The sequence below is a fragment of the Oncorhynchus gorbuscha genome, linkage group LG08 (genome assembly GCF_021184085.1).
Source record: "Oncorhynchus gorbuscha isolate QuinsamMale2020 ecotype Even-year linkage group LG08, OgorEven_v1.0, whole genome shotgun sequence".
Lineage (NCBI taxonomy): Eukaryota > Metazoa > Chordata > Actinopteri > Salmoniformes > Salmonidae > Oncorhynchus > Oncorhynchus gorbuscha.
In genome coordinates, this window is record NC_060180.1 from 54,995,313 (window position 1) to 55,014,050 (window position 18,738).

The following is an 18,738-nucleotide window of genomic DNA, read 5'->3' on the forward strand; positions in this document are numbered from 1 at the left end:
CCACTAGATGGCAGTGTACATGCAATGTTTAGACTGATCCATTGAACCATTGCATTTCTGTTCAAAATGTTGTATCAAGGCTGCCCAAATGTGCCTAATTGGTTTATTAACTTTAAGTTCACATGGCCCCTGAACTCTCGTATTTTCTGCATTATGCAATGATATGGACAGCAACCATGTAACGCTTTTACAACATACAGAAGTGCGCTGGTTATCAAGGGGCAAAGTATTGACACTTTTTTAAATTGAGAGAAGAGCTTAAAGTTTTATTTACTGACCATAATTTTCACTTGTCTGACCACTTGCGTGATGAGTTTCTCACACGACTGGCTGACCTTCATGATGTTTTTTCTCGCCTGAATGATCTGAATCTAGGATTGCAACTATTCAATGTGGGGGACAAAATTTAGGTTATGATTAAGAGTTTCACTCAAGAGTTTCTTGCCTTGGCAAATCGTGCCATTAAGACACTGATGCCCTTTGCAACCACGTACCAATGTGAGAGTGGATTCTCAGCCCTCACTAGCATAAACTAAATACAGGCACAGACTGTGTGGAAAATGATTTAAGACAGCCTCTCCAATACAACCCAACATTGCATTGAGTTATGTACATCCTTTCAAGTGTAACAGTATTGCTTCGGTACCTCTCCTCACCCCTACTTGGTCTCGAACCAGGGACCCTCTGCACACATCAACAACCGACACCCTCGAAGCATTGTTACCCATCGCTCCACAAAAGTCACAGGCCTTGCATAACAAAGGGAACAACTACTTCATGGTCTCAGAGCGAGTGACGTCACCGATTGAAACGCTATTAGCGGGCACCCCGCTACATAGCTAGCCATTTTACAACGGTTACACAAGCTCACCCTTCTCATTCACCATTTTTGATGAACAAATAAGGTTTATATTTAAGTTGACTAAATAAAGAGCAAAATTATTGATTATTATGTTATTTTTGCCCTGATCCTATAAGAGCTGTCACTTCCCACAAGACGGGTTGTGACAAACTCACTCATTCTTATGTTTAGTAAATGTATCGTATAGTATTTTTGTGGCAGGCTTACAATGATGGCAAAAAACAACATTTGAGAGTGCGCTGACCCTGGTGCTAGAGGGGGGACGCAGCTGGAGGTTGAATGTTTTAAGGGGTACAGACTATAAAAAGTTTGGGAACCACTGTTCTGGGGAAATCAATAGGTTGTTTTGGCTGACTGTTCAGTTCCACAATGTCCCCTCAGTCCATTTCATACATTGTAGTACCTGTGATTTTTATAAAACAAAAAATCCAGTGTACATAAAGATAATGTAATAAATATGACTTTGACCTCAAATGACCTCGACTTTCAAATGTGTTCAGTTGGTAAGCAATTATGCAAATACATTGGACAAAACGGAACATTGTACCAGGAAGTTACAGTAAAAAAAAATCCCAACCATTTAGCATATGAAGTTCCTCATTCTGTTGAATTTCACAGTCCATTGGCAGCTCTAATAACGAGCAAGACATACGGAAGTTGAGGATTACTAACATTTGTCTTTATTTGAATTAGCCGCTCAGTCGCTTCTCCAACTAGTGAAATTTGACAGGTAAATCTAGCCTATATTATTATGTGTTCTATTAACCTATATTATTTATTTTCTTTGTCTATAGTTTTTTTTTTAAATCAAACAAGTCTTAATTGTATTTCTATAAACATTACGCTAGTCAATTTGTTTGGGAACGTTGTCCACATTTCGCTATAAAAAAAATGTAAATACGGTCCACTGAGCCGAATGCACAAGTTAAAATTGTTCTTAAACATCTGTCTAAAGAAATTGGTCTGTCTGTACAAACCAGGGCGTTGCCTATGTTTTAAATGTTGCATGTTTCCGAAAAATATGGGGGTTTAAAAGCAGGTTCCCATCACCTCCTCCAGCCGGCTCAGATTTCCCGATGGTGTGGTCTGTGACCATGTTTACATGCGCACAGCATTCTGAATAGTAGCTCATATCCCGCTTAACGTCTTATTCGGGATAAACGGTTTACATGCAACTTTGATATCCCGCTCATGAGTATCCCTGTACCATGAATAAACAGAATATTCATAATTTAAGTTCATATTGGTTAAATGGAATAGTAACTAAAATATGAACACTGACTAAGCCTAACTCCTGCATATTAACTCCTGCAGAATTATGCATTTCTTGCAGTTAATGTCTCAGGAACAGGAGTGGAGAATGATTTTTCATCATCTCTTGAGAAAATGCTGAATGCACTTGTAATGTGTTAGCTTTGACAATGCTGTGCAAGCAGATAGTATTTCAAACACATAAAATATGCACCCAAGACAAACTGAAGTCTTATTAGAAACGTGTTTAATTGTAGGCTATATGGTCCAGTAAGGTGTATCAGCAAAATTAATTGTAATGGAATTATGGTGGATCAAACTGTGCAGGTAGCCTACGTTTTGAAGTAATTTGTTTGACAATCAGATGAAACATCACATAACACCCATGATATGTGTAACTAAGCCTGTGTAAGATGTCTAAGATCAGAATATCCCAGGCATTTTATCCAGGTTTCTCATAACCGGGATACAAGCTTTTTGGGGTAATTGTTTACTTTTAGTTCACTACATTCCTAATTCACTTTATACATTTCCCTGACACCCAAAAATACTCATTACATGTTGAATGCTTAGGAGGACAGGAAAATAGTCTAATTCACACACTTATCAAGAGAACATCCCTAGTCATCCCAACTGCCTCTGATTTGGCAGACTCACTAAACACACGTTCTTTATTTGTAAATAATGTCAGTGTTGGCGCATGCCCCTGGCTTTCTGTAAATGATGTCTGAGTGTTGGAGTCTGCCCCTGGCTTTCTGTAAATTATGTCTGAGTGTTGGAGTCTGCCCCTGGCTTTCTGTAAATGATGTCTGAGTGTTGGAGTCTGCCCCTGGCTTTCTGTAAATGATGTCTGAGTGTTGGAGTCTGCCCCTGGCTTTCTGTAAATGATGTCTGAGTGTTGGAGTCTGCCCCTGGCTTTCTGTAAATGATGTCTGAGTGTTGGAGTCTGCCCCTGGCTTTCTGTAAATGATGTCTGAGTGTTGGAGTCTGCCCCTGGCTTTCTGTAAATGATGTCTGAGTGTTGGAGTCTGCCCCTGGCTTTCTGTAAATTATGTCTGAGTGTTGGAGTCTGCCCCTGGCTTTCTGTAAATGATGTCTGAGTGTTGGAGCATGCCCCTGGCTTTCTGTAAATGATGTCTGAGTGTTGGAGCATGCCCCTGGCTTTCTGTAAATGATGTCTGAGTGTTGGAGCATGCCCCTGGCTTTCTGTAAATGATGTCTGAGTGTTGGAGCATCCCCTGGCTTTCTGTAAATGATGTCTGAGTGTTGGAGCATGCCCCTGGCTTTCTGTAAATGATGTCTGAGTGTTGGAGCATGGCTTTCTGTAAATGATGTCTGAGTGTTGGAGCATGCCCCTGGCTTTCTGTAAATGATGTCTGAGTGTTGGAGCATGCCCCTGGCTTTCTGTAAATGATGTCTGAGTGTTGGAGCATGCCCCTGGCTTTCTGTAAATGATGTCTGAGTGTTGGAGCATGCCCCTGGATGTCTTTCTGTAAATGATGTCTGAGTGTTGGAGCATGGAGATGTCATGTTGGAGCATGCCCCTGGCTTTCTGTAAATGATGTCTTGTCCTGAGTGTTGGAGCATGCCCCTGGCTTTCTGTAAATGATGTCTGAGTGTTGGAGCATGCCCTGGCTTTCTGTAAATGATGTCTGAGTGTTGGATGTCTGAGTGTTGGAGCATGCCCCTGGCTTTCTGTAAATGATGTCTGAGTGTTGGAGCATGCCCCTGGCTTTCTGTAAATGATGTCTGAGTGTTGGAGCATGCCCCTGGCTTTCTGTAAATGATGTCTGAGTGTTGGAGCATGCCCCTGGCTTTCTGTAAATGATGTCTGAGTGTTGGAGCATGCCCCTGGCTTTCTGTAAATGATGTCTGAGTGTTGGAGCATGCCCCTTTTCTGTAAATGATGTCTGAGTGTTGGAGCATGCCCCTGGCTTTCTGTAAATGATGTCTGAGTGTTGGAGCATGCCCCTGGCTTTCTGTAAATGATGTCTGAGTGTTGGAGCATGCCCCTGGCTTTCTGTAAATGATGTCTGAGTGTTGGAGCATGCCCCTGGCTTTCTGTAAATGATGTCTGAGTGTTGGAGCATGCCCCTGGCTTTCTGTAAATGATGTCTGAGTGTTGGAGCATGCCATGCCCCTGGCTTTCTGTAAATGATGTCTGAGTGTTGGAGCATGCCCCTGGCTTTCTGTAAATGATGTCTGAGTGTTGGAGCATGCCCCTGGCTTTCTGTAAATGATGTCTGAGTGTTGGAGCATGCCCCTGGCTTTCTGTAAATGATGTCTGAGTGTTGGAGCATGCCCCTGGCTTTCTGTAAATGATGTCTGAGTGTTGGAGCATGCCCTGGCTTTCTGTAAATGATGTCTGAGTGTTGGAGCATTGGCTTTCTGTAAATGATGTCTGAGTGTTGGAGCATGCCCCTGGCTTTCTAAATGATGTCTGAGTGTTGGAGCATGCCCCTGGCTTTCTGTAAATGATGTCTGAGTGTTGGAGCATGCCCCTGGCTTTCTGTAAATGATGTCTGTAAAATGATGTGATGTCTGAGTGTTGGTGTTGGAGCATGCCCCTGATGTCTGAGTGTTGGAGCATGCCCCTGGCTTTCTGTAAATGATGTCTGAGTGTTGGAGCATGCCCCTGGCTTTCTGTAAATGATGTCTGAGTGTTGGAGCATGCCCCTGTAAATGATGTCTGAGTGTTGGAGCATGCCCCTGGCTTTCTGTAAATGATGTCTGAGTGTTGGAGCATGCCCCTGGCTTTCTGTAAATGATGTCTGAGTGTTGGAGCATGCCCCTGGCTGTAAATGATGTCTGAGTGTCTGTTGGAGCATGCCCCTGGCTTTCTGTAAATGATGTCTGAGTGTTGGAGCATGCCCCTGGCTTTCTGTAAATGATGTCTGAGTGTTGGAGCATGCCCCTGGCTTTCTGTAAATGATGTCTGAGTGTTGGAGCATGCCCCTGGCTTTCTGTAAATGTCTGAGTGTTGGAGCATGCCCCTGGCTTTCTGTAAATGATGTCTGAGTGTTGGAGCATGCCCCTGGCTTTCTGTAAATGATGTCTGAGTGTTGGAGCATGCCCCTGGCTTTCTGTAAATGATGTCTGAGTGTTGGAGCATGCCCCTGGCTTTCTGTAAATGATGTCTGAGTGTTGGAGCATGCCCCTGGCTTTCTGTAAATGATGTCTGTGTTGGAGCATGCCCCTGGCTTTCTGTAAATGATGTCTGAGTGTTGGAGCATGCCCCTGGCTTTCTGTAAATGATGTCTGAGTGTTGGAGCATGCCCCTGGCTTTCTGTAAATGATGTCTGAGTGTTGGAGCATGCCCCTGGCTTTCTGTAAATGATGTCTGAGTGTTGGAGCATGCCCCTGGCTTTCTGTAAATGATGTCTGAGTGTTGGAGCATGCCCCTGGCTTTCTGTAAATGATGTCTGAAATGATGTCTGAGTGTTGGAGCATGCCCCTGGCTTTCTGTAAATGATGTCTGAGTGTTGGAGCATGCCCCTGGCTTTCTGTAAATGATGTCTGAGTGTTGGAGCAAATGATGTCCCATGCCCCTGGCTTTCTGTAAATGATGTCTGAGTGTTGGAGCATGCCCCTGGCTTTCTGTAAATGATGTCTGGCTTTCTGTAAATGATGTCTGTGTTGGAGCATGCCCCTCTGAGTGTTGGAGCATGCCCCTGGCTTTCTGTAAATGATGTCTGAGTGTTGGAGCATGCCCCTGGCTTTCTGTAAATGATGTCTGAGTGTTGGAGCATGCCCCTGGCTTTCTGTAAATGATGTCTGAGTGTTGGAGCATGCCCCTGGCTTTCTGTAAATGATGTCTGAGTGTTGGAGCATGCCCCTGGCTTTCTGTAAATGATGTCTGAGTGTTGGAGCATGCCCCTGGCTTTCTGTAAATGATGTCTGAGTGTTGGAGCATGCCCCTGGCTTTCTGTAAATAAAATAAAAACTAGAATGGTGGCATCAGGTTCTCTTAATATAAGGAATTTGAAATGATTTACACTTTTACTATACTTTTAGTATATTTTAGCAATTCCATTTACTTTTGATACTTAAGTATTTATAAAAAACAAATTATTTTAGACTTTTAATCAAGTAGTATTTTACTGGGTGAATTTCACCTTTACTTGAATCATTTTCTATTAAGGTATCTTTACTTTTACTCAAGTATGACAATTGGGTACTTTTTTCCACTAGTGTGCACATGTAAACATGGTTATCGAGATAGATATGGGTTACGGAAGGGTCACATAATTCCATCCAGGTCACCAGGAGGGATCAGCAAATTAATTATACTCATGAGCAAACATTTCATAACTGCAATTGCCAGTAAATCTCCAAACTTGGCTTTATACCTGTTCAAACAACCCACTCCAGGTGACAGTATACAACCTTTCAGTTTGTTTGCCAACTCAAAAGTAGTAGAAAAAATGGACTACTTCAAAATGGAGATGGCCTCAGTGGTGATGCCTGTGCTCTCATTAACACCATATTGGAACAGGTACAAGGATGCGAAGTCTATGGGTGTGATTGACACACCTGCTGTGCACAGGCTCACACGCACTGTGCCCTCCACTAATCTAGGCCTATCCAAGTGTGTGAGGCATGGTTTACAGCTGGAATCCTTAAATGGTGAAACAGCCATGTCCGTTTGCAATATTAAAACAACAAAAGAAGTTACTGCAAACAACAAACACTGTTTTTTCCCCTCAGACATCATTGCTCACGCAATAGACGAGTACAGTAAGTGCTGCGTTTGTTTTACCTGCTATGTAATGCTCCTCAGCTCGACAGCAAAGGCAACAGTGGTGGTGGTGGGGCGGCCAGTGGCGCTGTTTCCGCCAACTGTGGATTCCAATTTTACGTTTATTTTCATCAATATATGCATTTATTCAACATTATTCAATGTAATTCAACTTTTTGCATGTTTAACTAAATTAATTCCTAAAGAAAATAGAATAATAGTTGTCATGAAACCAAAACCCCAGACTTGGTTGAGAAATACATTATGCAGAGAGGGTTTTCCTTGCAAAAGGCAGTTGCTTGTCAAATGAGGAAGTGTGCAGAAGCCACAGTAGCACGTAGCCTCTGTATAGTTATTTTAATCTGTCTGGAGCTTTAACCTGTATCCTGTCCATCATCTAGAAATACAGCCACAGCACTGTGGCACCTAACAGTGATCGGGTTTGTTTTTCAGCATTTGATTCAGAGCACTAGAGGTGTTGAATGATTTTTTTTAGTCATAGATATATATTTGCTCAATGGTCTAATGCATTGTCCTCATCATTCAACAACAGTACATTAGTACAACCAAATGCCATAGTTCGCAAATCAGATGTTCATTATTGGAGAACAATGCAAAACAAAGACATTTCTAATTTGAAAGGTACATCTAGTTTCTGATTTAGTTTCCATTTGGGGTACATAAAAGACTAGGTCAAATTAATGTTGTGCCTTGTTTTAGGGGTCCAAAGTTTGAGGAAACATCAAATGTGTTCAGTTTCGTCAAAGAAGAAGAATACCTTACAGTCTAATTTTGACTGGCCTAGTTAATAAATCCATATTTCTCTCTCCCTCTGTGTTAGTAACACAATAGTTTAGGATCAAGCAATAGGCCTACTGTGTTAATGATATTATTTTGTAGCTCATGATGTGGCTTCCCCTGGACACGGAGCATTGTCATTGGAATGCGATACCCCTGGCCTCAGTGAGCTGGCTGTACAACCCTGTTTTCTGCTGTTAGATAGACAACCGCTACCTGTATCTTATGTCTATGGTATTAATCTACACAGCAGACAATGTAACATATATAAGATTGGGACCTTTACAGTATAGTGCTCCAAACTCCACTGTGTGAGTGAGTGAGTGAGATTCTGTACACGACCACTGCTTCTCAAAACCCACTTGCTTCTATATTATTTGCAGACACCGCTGCATCAAGTGGTGTAGTACAGGAGAGGTTAACTCCCGAGAGACCACGTCTAACTGAGCCCAGTTGTTCAGACAAAGATCCTAAATCAAAGATCCATACTTAGTTTATACAGGCTTGTTGCTCAGATTCTGTATGTGCACTGTCTGAAAATCAAATAATTTGTCATCTCCAAGCCTAACAATGCAGAAGGACATTTTTTTTAAACAAGTAAAAACGCTTGATAATGCCTGTTAATGTTTGTGAATGAATACACGTTAAATGAGTGAGTGACTCTTTGATCTGTGCTAGGTTGTGTGCTATCAATACTACAGCAAATAAATAGTTAGATATTTTACAGTGTATTGGCACAGTTGACTCCCAATCAGTGCACTGTCAGAAACTCTGCTGTCACAGTAACTTAGTCCCAAACTACTGCAGTTCTACTTTACTTAATAACAAGTAATCTGTGTTTATGAGCAGTGGTCATTTGTGTACAGTCGGTCATGAATACTTCTAACACACACACACACACACACACACACACACACACACACACACACACACACACACACACACACACACACACACACACACACACACACACACACACACAGTGTTAATCTTCTGTTTGATGTATGAGTCTTGATAGTCATCTTCGTTATGTTTCCCATCCCCCTTTCCTTATGGGCCTTTTGCAGGAATATAGAGATCATGAATAGTTAAGCCTTGTTCCGAATGTTGTGTGTCTGTGATATGAACCAATGAGAAAGATGAGGTCAATACATTAAAGTTAGCTTCTGTGTCTATCCCAATAGGCAATATGGGTTGTAAAAAATCCAAGCTGAATGCCGGTCTGAATGGAGGTGTGCTTGATGGCAAGAACCGACAGCCAGTACGTCCCGATCAAACTGTAAATTTGAGAGATCGCACCTCCATTAAAGCAAGTGCTACAGTAAGTAGTAGTTTCAGGGGAAACAGTATTTTTGTAATCACTACCAAAAATCCCTGACCTGGAAACAACTGACAAAATTGGTTCAAGTGTGTTGTTGATGAATCTTCAAATATTGAAAAGTGTACCAAGTTATTATTATTATTATTATTTTTTAATTTAAATGGGTGAAATAGCACACATTTCTCTCTTTCACCATCTCTTCACCTTAGATGCAAACTATTTTTCATATATTAGCACAATAACACCATAACATTTTGTCAAACTACTGTCCAGAAGTTCTGATACGAAATGATATCTTGATACAGCGTAACTCACCTCCTGGAGGTCTCCTGCCTGGTCAGGTATTCATGAAAATGGAAGGTATGCTTGTTGCATTTCTTTATCGCACATTGTTACAGTAATGATGCAGAGCAAATATTGTATGATGGTTCCATTTCTTTTGCAGTGCATTGCAATATTCCAATAACATTTGATTGCAAGAGAAGTGTGTTCCCACTGTCTCTCTTTTCTAACACAGAGCAAAGCGAGTCTGGTAAAATAGCTATTGCAATATACCCATATGATGCAATACATGCAGACGATTTGGGATTCAAGAAGGGCGAAAGGCTTAAGGTTCTTGAAGAGTAAGTGCCTGTTCTCCATATATTACATTTCAGTGTGTTGGATTTTATACCTAAACCAACACAATGTTGGACTAAGAGGAATATTGTTTGCGCAAGCATTTTATACAAAGATGATTTACAGTGTCATCATTGAATAGTACACTATCTAGAACCTTTGGATGTCCCCATAGGAGGACCCTTTTTGGTTCCAGGTAGAACCCTTTGGGGGTCCATGTAGCACTCTTTCCACAGAGAGTTCTAAATGGAACCCAAAAGGGTTCTCATCGGAACCAAATAGGGTTCTCCTATGGGGGCATCCGAATAACCCTTTTGGAACCCTTTTTTTCCCTAAGAGTAGATTGTTGTGTCCCTTCCTTCATTGACATCAAGAATCATAACTGTTTTCAGGCATGGTGAATGGTGGAAGGCTAGGTCTCTGACCACTAAGAAAGAAGGGTTCATACCCTCCAATTATGTTGCCGAGGCCAACACCATGGAGACAGAGGAGTGAGTGTCGTTATCATAATGCCTTTTGCACATTTCTCTCAGAGCCAACAAGGCTTTCTATTCTCCGTTAATAGAAGCACATAACTGTTATTTCATTCATTTCAGGGGAAGATTGGATGTATAAATTGTGTCACTATATTATTGTCTTCCGCGTAGATGGTTTTTCAAGGATATTACAAGGAAGGACGCAGAAAGACAACTTTTGGCCCCTGCTAACAAAGCAGGCTCTTACCTCATTCGTGAGAGTGAGACATCAAAAGGTAAGGACCCACTGGATAAACTGTGTCTCTCTAATGAAAATAACTTGTCCATAATTCCTATACGTCAAATCATTTATGCACGCTTGACTAAGTCATTTTGGATAAAAGCAGCTGCTAAATGGAATATATTATTATTTTATATATTATTCACTGTATTGCATTTGGACGTCTGAATGTATGAGTGTGATAGTGATTGTGTTTCTCTTCATCAGGAAGTTATTCCATGTCTATCAGAGATGTGGATGTCCAGGGAATAAACGCTGTAAAACATTATAAGATCCGCACGCTGGATAACGGAGGCTTCTACATCTCTCCTAAAATCACATTCCCTGACATTGGTAGCATGATAAAACATTATTACAGTGAGTACCACTGTATTTGAGCCCACCAGTAATGTTGCACAAAACTAAGACATTTCATTTTCTCTTGGCTTCCTTCAACTTCTCCATTTACTAAAATAATATAATGTCTAAATAATATAGTAAGGCCATGCTGCTATGTCTCAACATCAGTTTGTGGTGTGATTGTCAGAACAATCAGATGGTCTCTGTCGAAAGCTGGAGAAGCCGTGTGATAAACCCGCAGCTCAGAAGCCATGGGACAAAGATGCCTGGGAGATCTCCAAGGAGTCCATCAAGATGGTGAAGAAGCTGGGAGCAGGACAGTTTGGAGAAGTGTGGATGGGTGAGTCAATGAAAGATACACTATATATACACAAAAGTATGCGAACACACCTTTAAATTAGTGGATTTGGCTATTTAAACCACACCCATTGCTGACAGGTGTATAAAATCGAGCACACCGCCATGCAATCTCCATAGACAAACATTGGCAGTAGAAGTGCCTTACTGAAGAGCTCAGTGACTTTCAACATGGCACTGTCATAGGATGCCACCTCTCCAACAAGTCAGTTTGTCAAATTTCTGCCCAGCTGGAGCTGCCCTGGTCAACTCTAAGTGCTGTTATTGTGTAGTGGAAACGTCTCGGAGCAACAACGGCTCGGCCAAGAAGTGGTAAACCACACAAGCTCACAGAACGGCATTGCAGAGTGCTGAAGTGCGTAGCGCATAAAAATAATCTGTTCTTGGTTGCAACACTCACGACCGAGTTCCAAACTGCCTGAGGAAGCAACGTCAGCACAATAACTGTTTGTAAGGGAGCTTCATGAAATGGGTTTCCATGGCCGAGCAGCCGCACACAAGCCTAAGATCACCGTGCCCAATGCCAATCGTTGGCTGGAGTGGTGTAAAGCACTACTCCATTGGATTCTGGAACAGTGTAAGCGTGTTCTCTGGAGTTTTTCATGGTTCGGGCTAGGCCCCTTAGTTCCAGTGAAGGGAAATCTTAATGCTACAGCATACAATGACATTTTAAACGATTCTGTGCTTCCAACTTTGTGGCAACAGTTTGGGGGAAGGCCCTTTCCTGTTTCAGCATGACAATGCCCCCATGCACAAAGCGAGGTCCATTCAGAAATGGTTTGTCGAGATCCACGTGTAAGAACTTGACTGGCTTGCACATTTTTTTTCTCCCCAATTTCGATCTAGTATCATCGCTGCAACTCCCCAATGGGCATGGGAGGTGAAGGTCAAGTCATGCGTCCTCCGAAACATGACCCGCCAAACTGCGCTTTGTAACCCAGAAGCCAGCTGCACCAATGTGTAGGAGGAAACACTGTTCCCCTTACGACCGAGGACAGCCTAAAGGTGCCCGGCTCACCACAAGGAGTCATTACAGCACGATGAGCCCCCCCCCCCCGGTCAAACCCTCCCCTAACCCGGATGATGCTGGGCCAATTGTGCGCCGCCCTATGGGACTCCCGGTCACGGCCGGTTGTGATTCAGACCAGGATCAAACCCAGATCTGTCGTGATGCCTATAGCACTGTGATGCAGTACCTTAGACCGCTGCGCCACTCTGGAGGCCCACTCCATTGCTTTTTTAATACAATTAAAACACATTAAAGTGATAGTATCAGGGGTAGGGCAGCTGAGACAGACAGCTATAGTCAAATGTTGATCTTTCTGTCTCTATGAGATTGTTAGCAGCCTTAGAGAGAGGAGGGATGGGACTGGTACTAGGAACTGTTGGCGTTGTTATCAGAGGCATCTGTAGAGGAAATGAGTGTGTCTGACTTCCAATTTGCATTGGATTTCGTTATTATTCATGTGTTACCTTCCCGCACCTCGGCCTTGATGAATTGCAGGAAATTGTTGGCATTTCCAATATACAAATGGACTGTAGGGCCTCCTGTACTGCGCGAAGATGTTTGCTTCGTTTTCTTTGACCTCTTTGGCATGAAGGTTTTTTCCTATGGCACAGTGAGCCAGCCAGCCAACCAGATGGAGCCGTCGAAAGTCCCGTTTCCTCTCATTCACCTCCTTGCATTTGTTAGGTCTCTGGAGAGTTTAGTCTCCTCTTCTCTATAAAAAACTAGGTGGAATTAAAAGAGGCTTAGATGGGGGTGTTCAGGGCTTGTTCAGCTAGCACGGTGGAAACACAGAGTTGAAGGAGAATTATGTGATAAAGAAATGCTATTCTGGATGGAGGGTTCAAAATGCTCAAACTTGGACTGAACTCAAACTGGTTAGTCAGAAATATACTAACTTTATTAGGATGCATCCCAAATGGCACCCTATTCCCTACACAGTGCACTACTTTTGACCAGAGCTCTATGGTCACTGGTCAGCAGTAGTACACTATATAGGGAATATGGTGCCATTTGGGATGTAAACTTAAACAACTCTCCAGTAGAATCAGCAAAAATCGAATAAAAATGTACTGGTCATGTGCCGAATACAACAGATGTAGACTTTACAGTGAAATGCTTACTTACAAGCCCATTCCCAACAACTCAGAGTTAAAAAGTAAGAACATTTTTCCTTTTTTTATCATTAGGCCTACGTTTTAATGTTTTTTTTTGTGAACTGTTACAGCTTAAGTCCTCAATTATATTTATTGAGCATTTACTATGTGCACTACTCGAGTCGCGTCCCAAGTCCCTAGTCTTCGAGTCAGAGTTCTTTAAACTCAAGTCATGAGTCGCGTCCCAAGTCCCTAGTCTTCGAGTCCGAGTCCTTTAAACTCAAGTCATGAGTCGCGTCCCAAGTCCCTAGTCTTCGAGTCCGAGTCCTTTAAACTCAAGTCATGAGTCGCGTCCCAAGTCCCTAGTCTTCGAGTCCGAGTTCTTTAAACTCAAGTCATGAGTCGCGTCCCAAGTCCCTAGTCTTCGAGTCCGAGTCCTTTAAACTCAAGTCATGAGTCGCGTCCCAAGTCCCTAGTCTTCGAGTCAGAGTTCTTTAAACTCAAGTCATGAGTCGCGTCCCAAGTCCCTAGTCTTCGAGTCCGAGTTCTTTAAACTCAAGTCATGAGTCGCGTCCCAAGTCCCTAGTCTTCGAGTCCGAGTCCTTTAAACTCAAGTCATGAGTTGAGTCACAAGTTCCTTGGTAGTCCCATACGTTGCTGTCCAACCATTTTATACAGCTACATTTCATTATACTGTTGCACATTTGTAAGGCTAAAATATATAATATACAGCTCTAACATTTGCTGTTGTAGCAAGTCGAGTTACGAGTCATAAAAAATCTGGACTTGAGTCCAACAACACTGCTTAGTACTGGCATTGGTTCCCTTGTTGCTAAATCACGTGAGACAGTATGCATTTAAATGTCACCAGTTTATGTCAAATCTTCCAATCAAAATGTCATTCAAATAAAAAAGACAAAAAGATACAGCAGGTGGCCCTAGAGGTCAGAAAACAGTACAATTTCTATTTAGCTACACTTCATACTGAGCAAATCCCTCCTGCAGCGTTCTACAACAACACGACCAAGGTGGCAGTGAAGACGCTGAAGCCAGGCACCATGTCAGCGGAGGCGTTCATGGAGGAGGCTAACCTCATGAAGACCCTGCAACACCACAGACTGGTGCGCCTCTACGCCGTCGTCACCAAGATCGAGCCCATCTACATCATCACAGAGTACATGTCCAATGGTAACACACACACACACACACACACACACACACACACACACACACACACACACACACACACACACACACACACACACACACACACACACACACACACACACACACACAGAGTCCAATTCCTACAAGACAGACCTTTTGGTTTCAAACACTGTTATGTGGCCAGCATGGACTGTTTTCATCAATACATACCATTTGATGTTACATAAGTTACATAAGTGTTCTGTAATCACCTATATTTTCATTGGTTTGGTTTCTATCCCTCAATTTTGTTTCTTTACCTTTTGTAGGTAGCCTCTTAGATTTCTTAAAAAGTGAGACGGGCTGCAAAGTACAGCTACCGAAGCTAATCGATTTTTCTGCACAGGTAATGCATGTTTTTCTTACATCTCTCAGTCTCAGTGATTAAGCGCATTGCTCTTTATAGACCGTTTCCTTTTAAGAAATAGATGCTGATGTCACTTTTTCCATTGGGTCAACCAGAAAGAGGAACAGAACACCATGGTTTTTGTTTCACTTAACAAATGAGTTGCAACAAACTTAGAACATCCAGTGGTCCCTCACACACACCGATCAGAGTCTCTCATGGAAGAAGAAGAAATGTACTTCAATCAAAGTCAATACACAAAATGATGATTAACATGTATCATTGATAACGTGCCTCCCCAAAGAAGTAAACTACCAAAACAAATATGAAAAATAAACCAAAATTCCTCATGCCATGTCAGTACACCGCTTGTGGTAAATTCAGAATAAACTTTAAATTAGATCATTGACAGAAGTATGGTCAGTTCTGGGAAAACTGCATCAAACCACAGTTGCATATCCTCTTAGACAAAGTGAAAGAGGATGCCAGTTATTAAATTAAACAGTCGTCCCTTTCCGCAATTGGACAACCACTCAGCTCAGCTCACTTAAACTTGTTGAGTACTAACCAAGTCAAATGGTTGGTAGCTAATTCAATCCTAACCAGACGTAAAACACATTAACTATGTTATGCAGCATTGCAAAATACCATACTGAATTTTTGTCAGAAGAGGAGGAGTCTAGTTAATAACCATTTTCAGTATTGTTTTATGGGAACAACAACACAAGTCAGTCAGAGAGTCTGAAAACTCTACAGAGATGGGTAGAGTGCTCAATTGAGTTCCATTTTAGGTACTTCATTAATCCCTGGGGGGAAATGTAATCCTTTTTCAGATTGCAGAGGGCATGGCATACATTGAGAAAAAGAACTACATCCACCGTGACCTGAGAACAGCCAACGTCCTGGTGTCTGAGAGTTTGCTTTGTAAAATAGCTGACTTTGGTCTGGCCAGAGTCATCGAGGATGACCAGTATACAGCCAGAGAGGGTAAGCTTCCAGTCTGTGTATGCTAGAATTAGTCAGTACAGTATTACACTGGCCAAAATGTTTTTATGATAGCCAGTGTTAACTTTGTGGCTGTGGTAAAAAAAAATATAAAAAATTCATGCCAATCTGGAAGCAGAGGTCAATATCAGCAATGTCAGAAGTAAAACTGCTGTCAGCGCATATTGCATAGTTAATACAGGCCTGGTTTGTACAAGAACGTTTCTGTCAGCAATCCAAGCATGTAACGTTACTTTGTTTTTCCTCCTATATCAGTGTCAGAAACTCTTTCGCCACTCTGAAACTCTGTTTGTCCATTACAGGAGCTAAGTTTCCCATCAAGTGGACAGCACCAGAGGCCATCAACTTTGGCTCCTTCACTATCAAATCAGACATGTGGTCCTTCGGAGTCCTCCTGTATGAAATCATTACCTATGGAAAAATACCTTATCCAGGTAATTACATGCAACCTTACACACAAACACGTTCATATTTAAGACTAGCTACTCAAGACTGATTTCCCCACATGCTGCAAAATTTGGAGCTTGAATGCACTCAATAATAGGTGAGCACAGATATTTATCGCCATCTTCTGGTTAATGAAAGATGTTGCAAGAGATCATATAGATTTTTTCTCCAGAAAAAGACCTCCGTCTTTGCTTTGATGGCATTTATTGTGATGCCTTAACAAATACCAAAAATCTGACTATTGCTCAACCATATTCCCCACATAAGAATCGGTCATGTTTGCTTCTTTCAATTTAGGTCGACCTGCTAGTCGAGAGTTACTGCTTCTTCTCACTTCTGATTCTTTCTGTTCCTGTTTTCCTTTTTCAGGGATGAGCAATGGTGAAGTGATGACATCAGTGCAGAAAGGTTATAGAATGCCCCGCCCTGAGAACTGTCCCAACGAGCTCTATGACATCATGACCACCTGCTGGAAGAGCAAGCCAGACGACAGGCCCACATTTGACTACATCCAGAGTGTCCTGGATGACTTTTATACCGCCACTGAGGGACAGTACCAACAGCAGCAGTAGGAAGTCAATGTCTGAGTCCCAAATGGCACCCCATTCCCTTAATAGTGCACTACTGTTGGGCTCTATGGTCAAAAGTAGTGGACTGTATAGGGAATAGAGTGCAGTTTGGGGTGTAAAATGTCTGCTAATGTGCCGGTTTCTTCAATCCACCAGCAAAACAAATCGGTTATTCCGCAGAGAGAGATATTGTCGGACACGTTTACTGCTTACTTATTTGTTAAGCAAGCTAAAGATTCACCTTTGAGTTCAACTTCATATTGAAGTATAAACCTACTAATGTACTGCAGGCTTTTTACAGAGAATGATCACATGAATAAAATGTACGGAATCTGTTGCAAACACGAAAAAGAATCAGCACATTGAACAGCACAAAATGTACAATTTACCACATATTTATTATAACTTTAGCCATAGCTTGTTGAATTCAATCAGCAGATTGACCAGTACTATTAAAGGTCTATTTTTTATTTCAGCTGTTACATTAAGGTACATTTATTGATATTAAGCAGTTTATCTTTTGGACTATGTTCATGTTTCTGTTTAATCGTATTAATATTAAGGCCGTCACAAGAGTCTAACAAGTTACTAATGTGACGTATATTTGTTGTGTTGTTTTTTTACAATGAGATTGATGTGAGTGACATGACCATGTGTGTGATTACTGTGCTCTGAATAAATGCAAAAAGACCTAAATCAATAAAATATCAACCATATTTGTCCAGGTCGTGGTTTAAGTAGTAGAGCGTGTCAGCCGTTTCAAAAGGTCTCCAGGGGTTGTGTGTGATGTCATTTGAAGATGGAATTGAATAAAAAGCCAAAAATAAGGTTAACACAGACTTAGGAGATCTGATCCACTGAGTATACAAAACATTAAGAACACCTGCTCTAGACTGACCTTGTGAATCAAGGTGGAAGCTATGATCCCTTATTGATGTCACTTGTTATTTCCACTTCAAATCAATGTAGATGAAAGGGAGGGGGTCAAGTTAAAGAAGGACTGTGTATGTGTGCCATTCAGAGGGTGAATGGGTAAAACCAAATACTTAAGTGCCTTTGAATAGCGCATTGAGGCGGTTCTGGGGAGGGGTGCAACTACTAACCAAATATTTGGGGCGGCAGGGTAGCCTAGTGGTTAGAGCGTTTGACTAGTAACCGGAAGGTTGCGAGTTCAAACCCTCGAGCTGACAAGGTACAAATCTGTCGTTCTGCCCCTGAACAGGCAGTTAACCTACTGTTCCTAGGCCGTCATTGAAAATAAGAATTTGTTCTTAACGGACTTGCCTGGTTAAATAAAGGTAAAATAAAAATATATAAGGAAGGTGTTCCTAATGTTTTGTACACTCAGTGTAAGTTTTGTTTTATGAGATCATATCAGTCAGTTAACATGACCTTTATGAAGACTGTGCGCTTTGTGTGCTTGTTTTGATTACATAAATGAAGATCATTTCATAGAACAAAATATATAAGATTTCCTAAGCCTGTCTTTACCACAGACCTTTTTTCCTGAGTTTAAATGAAACCATGCAACAAAAAACATTTCCCCATAGGCTTTGGCCAACGAGCCATGGCGAAGTCAGCTTCTGTTAGTGCCCACAAAAAGACGCCATTTCTATTGCTCTCTCTAGAGGCCATCTTCATTTTTAAGAAGTCAATGTTATTTTCTACTGCTTCTATGAGTTGGTAAACAAACTGAAAAGTTGTATACTGCCCCCTGGAGTGTGTTGTTTGAACAGGTATAAAGCCAAGGTCGGCGATTTACTGCCCCCTGGAGTGTGTTGTTTGAACAGGTATAAAGCCAAGGTCGGAGATTTACTGCCCCCTGGAGTGTGTTGTTTGAACAGGTATAAAGCCAAGGTCGGAGATTTACTGCCACCTGCAGTTATGGAATGTTTGCTCAAACTAGTATAATTAATTGTCGGATCCCTCCTGATGACCTGGATGGAATCATGTGTTCCTTCCATAACCCATAGGAAGTCCCACCCAGTTGACTACTTCAAAATGGTCAAAGTCCTTAATGGT

General features: G+C 41.8%; 1 protein-coding gene across 1 annotated transcript; it reads left to right on the forward strand.

The window, feature by feature from the left end:
- Positions 1–1,469: 1,469 nt before the first annotated feature.
- On the forward strand, positions 1,470–17,432 carry LOC124041848 (tyrosine-protein kinase Lyn-like). Its single transcript, XM_046359914.1, has 13 exons — positions 1,470–1,592; positions 8,834–8,970; positions 9,276–9,330; positions 9,488–9,593; positions 9,981–10,079; positions 10,236–10,339; positions 10,552–10,701; positions 10,871–11,023; positions 14,149–14,331; positions 14,619–14,695; positions 15,529–15,682; positions 16,003–16,134; positions 16,517–17,432. Exons 2-13 carry the CDS (start codon positions 8,839–8,841, stop codon positions 16,717–16,719), a joined length of 1,548 nt encoding a protein of 515 aa, XP_046215870.1. The 5' UTR covers positions 1,470–1,592; positions 8,834–8,838; the 3' UTR covers positions 16,720–17,432.
- Positions 17,433–18,738: the final 1,306 nt, after the last annotated feature.

Excerpts from the sequence above, each read along its gene's own strand:
- LOC124041848 (XM_046359914.1), top strand. The coding sequence starts at position 8,839 with ATGGGTTGTAAAAAATCCAAGCTGAATGCCGGTCTGAATGGAGGTGTG. Across the intron at positions 9,594-9,980 it reads AGGCTTAAGGTTCTTGAAGA|GCATGGTGAATGGTGGAAGG; the intron begins GTAAGTGCCTGT and ends AACTGTTTTCAG. Across the intron at positions 16,135-16,516 it reads TGGAAAAATACCTTATCCAG|GGATGAGCAATGGTGAAGTG; the intron begins GTAATTACATGC and ends TTCCTTTTTCAG.